The sequence below is a fragment of the Rasamsonia emersonii genome (assembly GCF_000968595.1).
Source record: "Rasamsonia emersonii CBS 393.64 chromosome Unknown ctg1118621760302, whole genome shotgun sequence".
In the NCBI taxonomy this organism is placed as follows: domain Eukaryota; kingdom Fungi; phylum Ascomycota; class Eurotiomycetes; order Eurotiales; family Trichocomaceae; genus Rasamsonia; species Rasamsonia emersonii.
Window position 1 is genome coordinate 5,864 of NW_013563094.1, and position 5,868 is coordinate 11,731.

General features: G+C 53.2%; 2 protein-coding genes across 2 annotated transcripts; one reads left to right on the top strand and one right to left on the bottom strand.

Moving 5' to 3' along the window:
• Positions 1–368: 368 nt before the first annotated feature.
• T310_5584 (Allantoate permease) lies at positions 369–1,894 on the bottom strand (the record flags this gene model as incomplete). Its single annotated transcript, XM_013471549.1, has 3 exons — positions 369–946; positions 1,000–1,812; positions 1,882–1,894. 3 exons carry the CDS (start codon positions 1,892–1,894, stop codon positions 369–371), a joined length of 1,404 nt encoding a protein of 467 aa, XP_013327003.1.
• A 1,161-nt stretch (positions 1,895–3,055) lies between these two features.
• T310_5585 (uncharacterized protein) lies at positions 3,056–4,403 on the top strand (the record flags this gene model as incomplete). Its single annotated transcript, XM_013471550.1, has 5 exons — positions 3,056–3,283; positions 3,340–3,645; positions 3,692–3,891; positions 3,952–4,047; positions 4,097–4,403. The coding sequence occupies 5 exons, from the start codon at positions 3,056–3,058 to the stop codon at positions 4,401–4,403; spliced, it is 1,137 nt and encodes a 378-aa protein (XP_013327004.1).
• Positions 4,404–5,868: the final 1,465 nt, after the last annotated feature.

The following is a 5,868-nucleotide window of genomic DNA, read 5'->3' on the forward strand; positions in this document are numbered from 1 at the left end:
TGACCATCGAATAACGACCTAACCGGACTCCAGACTGCAATCTATCCATAATCTATAGTCTCTATTAAATATGTGTCTGATTCAACTAACTAGCCTCTCTGAGAAACGAATCGAAAGAAACATACTCTGTCTATCCTCTGCCAAGTACAAATGAGGAAGATCAAACGAGGGTCGCAGACAGCAAGAGCAAGGAGCGAATGCAGTCAAGGAGCGAATGCGGTCAGGTGATGGTCACGGGACGAGTTCTTCGCTTTTCATCTTGCATCCGGTCAGTGACACACCTAAGACTAACGTCGACAAACGCACAGCTTACAATACTACAGCTTGTACAAGACAAGGTCTCCTGACAGGAGCTCCGACAGCCCTCTTTACAGGGACAGCATGTGCGCCTTCTCGTTGCCATTCTTCGCCGCCTCGCGCCTCTCCTTCTGCACCAGCGCCGCGTACAGGAGAGCGGACACGACTCCAGCGATGCTGACGCCGATCAGGACCCAGTACCCCGTCCGGTAGTACGGCGCATCCTGCTTCAGGAACGTGAACGTCGCCACGATACCGCCCGTGTTGCCAAAGCTGATCATCCAGGCCGAGCCGATACTGCGCTCCACGTGGCCCTTCAGGTTCATCAGGTACCAGCACACGACACTGGCGCCAGCGCCCAAAGACCCCATCGTGACGAGGCAGATGCCCGCGTATTCGGTCGAGAAGTGCTCCTTGCCGTGGATGCTGACCAGGATGGCGAGCCCGGCGATCATCAGCGCGTCGCCGAAGAGAATGTACGGCAGCCGGACGCGCGTCTTGTCCGACATGTACGCCATGATGAGACACAGGCCGAGGGCGGCGGCAAAAGGAGGCACCGAGTGCAGCTGGGTTTGCACGACCGAGTAATGCAGAGTCTGCACGATCGTGGGCAGGAAGTACGCCAGGGCGTACACAGGAACGACAATGGCTGAATACAGTCAGCTGATGAAGGCCCAGGCACTCAGTCTAACGCCCACTTACAAAAGTACATGATAGCAACAACATAGTTCTTGGGGTCCTTGAAGTAGTTCACGACATCCCGGAAGGTGACGGAGACCTTGTGGGATTCGTCGGTTCGTGTCTTGGCCACGACGAATCTCCTCTCCTCCTCGGTCAACCACTTCGCCTCGCGCGGGAAGTCAGCCAGCCCCCAGAAAGAAATGATGCCGACCACGATGGTCAGGATGCCTTCAATGATGAAGATCCATCGCCAGTTGCTGAGCCCGCGAATGCCATCCATGTTGGCGATCGCCGTGGCGAGCAAGCCGCCAAAGGCACCGGCGATGATGACGGACGACCAGTAGAGGGTAAATCGCTGCTGCGCCTCTTCATGCTTGTACCAGAAGCTGATTAGATAGAAACTGCCGGGGAAGATACCTGCTTCCGCCAGGCCGAGGAAGAAACGCGTCGCGATGAGACCGCTGTAGTTCTGGACAAAGCCCTGGCACAGCATGACAATGCCAAACGCCGTAATCGAGAGGGACAGCCAGACATGCGGATTGAACCTCTTCATGGCAATGTTCGACGGGATCTCGAAGAGGACATAGGGCACGAAGAAGACGGTCAGGGCGATGTTGGGCTGCTGGCCGGTAAGGCCCAGCTCCTTGGGCATGCTCATGGTGAGCGCATTGCTGATGTTGACCCGGTCCAGGAAGGCGACGAAGTAGACGAGAAACAGCATGGGCAGCACATGGAGGTCGATCTTGCGAAGTAACTTGGCTTCGTTAACAGGCGGCAACTCCTCCACGACGAGGGCTTCTGGGCTTTGCGGAGGCTCTTTGACTGCCTCTTGGCCTGCTTGGCGTCAGATCCACTGAATACGATATGTATGCAAACACGGATTCCACGATAGGAAGAGCATACTGGTAGAGCTCATCTTGACAGAGCGTGCGTCACTTGCTGTTTCTTCCAGTCTCGCCAAGGTCAATCGCTGTTGGCCTGCTGAATGCACATGGAAGGTGAAAACAGACCGCGAGCGAGGATGCAGGAAGAGGGAGCGCGAGGGGGCGGGCGAACGCCATTTCAGACAAGCTCAGCCAAGGCGATGATCCCTGTCGGTTACACGGGCTGTCTGCTGCATGAGCTAGCAAGGGCCTCGCCTGCACTGGAATGTCGATTTGTGCGGTTGCGACTGTGCCGCCGGCGACTGTGCTGTATACCTCCATCGCCAACAGAACAGTGGGCCAGCCTAGCGGCGGAGGTCTCCACCAGGACTATGCTTAGGGCAATACAGAGACCATGCCATGGGCCAGGCACAATTTTAGGCCGCCTACAAGCTTTTATAATGCCCTTGGGCGCAGAGATATGCATCGACTAAGCAGCCTAACCGACGGATCAGATTCCCCGCTGTCACCGCTGCACGGGCCGAAAGGTCACACCATTGCCGATGCTGTAATATACATACGCTAGAGAGTCCTCAATATTTACCCCAGGTGCGAACCCTAAATTACCGATACCTGAAGACTCTCCTTTTCTGGCAGACGCACAGGTCTAGGCGCTGGCCGGACCAAGATAGTGACTAGCGTCCGTGGATAATCTTTTATCACTATGTCGTCTCAACCTTGACAAGGCCTCGGCTCCATCGATGCCTGCGGCCTGCCTAATCCGATGGAGTATTCTATACTCCGTGGAGATGCCTCCCAACCAATGGTCGCTTACGGTGCCGAGGCTGGTTCAGCTCGTGCTGCTGCACCGAATAACATTCGAACTATTATCGGGGACTGACGTGGGTACTGCCGCGGGTTGGTCGCCTTTCTCCTGATCGACAGCCTGTCAGTAACGTTCGCGAAAACCCCAGGCCGAAAACCCTGGCGGATTATGTATGTCCTACAAGGAGAGGGGTATCAGATGCGACTCTTTAACAGCCTTATCATCACTTGTCTCTCCGGGCCATGCTGTCCTGTCCCATCCCATGGACGATGCCCGTCCTTCTTGCACCTAGGATCAGGACTTTTGCCCTCGACTTCAGCTTCTCAGTCGCCAACGTCTGACGAGTCGAGAAAGGCAGAGCCTTGATCGAGTCTCGTCCTTGGACACCATGACTGACACCACGACGTCGCTCCCACCGGGCTTCACGCCTGCTCTGAAGCCGCCGCCCGGCGTGACTCCCAATCCGGAGCACCCAGAGACCCTCACACCCAGAAGCAATCTCACCATCGGCATCTGCGTGTCCTTGGTCACCATCTTCTTCTTCTGCCGGGCCTACGTCCGCCTCATCATCAAGCGCACCTGGATCCTGGAAGACTGGTTTGCCTTGTTCTCATGGGTAGGCTCGCATTCGACCGAAGACTGCAGTCATCTCATCCTTCTGACCATCCGCAGATAGGCACCATCGCATTCTGCGCTCTCGTGGGCGCAACCATGGCGAACCATGGCGGCGAGCACATGTGGGACGTCACGGCGGCCCAAGTCAAGGCAGCAAATTATGTCCGTACCTACTTAACCTTTTGGTTCGACTGGGACAGACTGGTTTTGCTAACGCAAAAGGCAGTATTTTACGATTGCTTCGGTCGAGTACGGAGTCACGATCTGTCTGACCAAGCTCTCCGTATTGTGCCTCTACCGACGTATCTTCTCGACCCGGCGCTGGAGCCCGTTCGACATTCTCATTGTGGTGCTGATGGTGATGTTGGTCCTCTTCTACGGCATCACCTGCTTGGTGAAAATCTTCGAGTGCACGCCCCAGGCCAAGATCCTCGATAAGAGCATCCCGGGAAAGTGCATCAACGTGTCGATGCTGCTCGATGCCAGTGGGCTGTTTAACACTCTGACCGACTACCTCATCCTGTTCCTGCCCGTGCATGCGGTGTGGAAGCTGCAGTTGACCAAGAAGAAGAAGTTTCTTGTCATATTGGTGTTTACATTTGGTCTTTGGTATGTTCTCTATTTTCGACTCTGATTTTTGTTTCTTGACAATCTGCTAACTCACTCTAGTGCGCCAGTTTTCAGCACAATCGGGTTCGTTGTCCGGTTTCAATACGATAGCAACCCGGACACCAACTGGAACGATCCGTTGATTCTACTCTGGGGGTGAGCACAATTCCTTTTTTTTATTTCTGATTCTTGCTGACGTCCCCAGTGTGGCCGAACTGTGCAGCGGCAATCTCTGCCTCTGCTTCCCCGAGATGATCATCCTGTTCAACCGCAAAGCGCGCAGCCGCAGCAAGCCCAGCGCGCAACGGGAGAGTATCCTGAAAGCGTCAGCCGGCACGCGGTCACGCAAGGCGGGACCCCGAGATCCGGACGCGATGTATTTTGAGCTGGACGACCACAACATGTACGGCGTACACGTCACGCCAGAGCGGGAACGGTCAGCATTGTCCGAGCCGGAGAACGGCGCGGTGCACGTCAGTTACGAGATCACGGTGGAGTCGCGAGAAGCTTAGCCAGAGCCATGCCATGTCTGTATATAGTTTAGTATTTATGTCGGATAAGTTGCAAGTTTCAGAATTTGCTGTCCAGAGTGGAGTACAAGCTTGCCTTGGCAGGCTGCAGGATATTCACATATATGGAATAGATTAGCTGGTTCTATCCCGAAAACGAACAAGCGAAAAGGGGGTGACGCCTGTCGCGACCAGCCTGGCTGCCTGAGGGGCGATCACCACCAATATTGAGTGCCTGACGATTCTCATCTTGATGTCTTGGGTACGTAGAGTCCACGCCGCACTGTACGGGGTCCTACAGTCTAATCTGGATCAGTACAAGACTCCGTATGGACGTATGCACGTACGTACTGTACGGAGTACGGAGCTAGACTCCGCATCCCTGACGGGGAGTCGTGGACCCTAGTCGGGGATTATCAGTATCAAAGACGCCCTGGTTGTGTATCAAGTAATCTGCACTGAGTATTCTGCACTCCGAACAGAGCATACAAAGTATGTCTGCGAAGCATAAAATAAACTATTAAATCCAAACAGCAAATAAATTAAATAAGCAAATAAATAAAAAAATAACTTCATACTATCCCAAACAAAGAATAAATGCTGAGTACTAAAGCTAATTGATCCGTCCGTCCGTCTGTCCGAGCGATACTAAAACCATGTAAACTAACTATACTATACTCAGTAGGCATGCTAAAATACTATCGATAGCCACCGGAAAAAAGTTGATCAATTTCCCTGCACAGTGTTTGATTTTAGCTAATTAGTACCCATTTCTTATCCACACAGGCCAGACAAGACAGCCAAGCGAGTCGTTCGCGCGTGTAAGGACTAAGGAGAAAGAACTCTCTGTCAGTCCCCGGACCTAAGCTAAGGGTCTTAATAATGTCAATTACTCCGTATAATGCTATGATTTGGAATTTGGTTTCCATTCTTCTTACTCCGGAGTACTCCATCCTACGGAGTATTCCCGATCAGTGTTTATATACCGCCCGGTCCTCTTGGCCAGGTGAGTGAGGCGAGGCCAGCGATGGCCCAAGAATGTGGATCGGCTGCTGCAACCGAGGTAGTACTATACTATACAAAATGAGGCAGGTATATTAACTCTGTCTGCAATATTAGTCTGTGCAGTGTACTGTACAAAACAATGTTAAAATTGAGGTGGGTATGTCCTGGACAGAGTAGGAAATAACCCCGGACTTTACGGAGTAATATCCACCGGATTAGCTTAGATGGAATTGGGTTTGAGGGGTTTTTCTTTTCTGGATTTCAACGGTCTTGCGTGACGTCTATCCTATCATATGTACGGAGTACTGCAGTGTGCAGAGTTGTGACAGTGACAGTGACAGCCACACTGACAGCAACTGACACAACTGACGCAACCAACGCCTAGGGCCGAGGCCGTTGTACTGCACCTGCGTGCAGCCTGCAGGGTTCTGCAGCACCCGTGGAGCTGGGACATTCCTTCAGC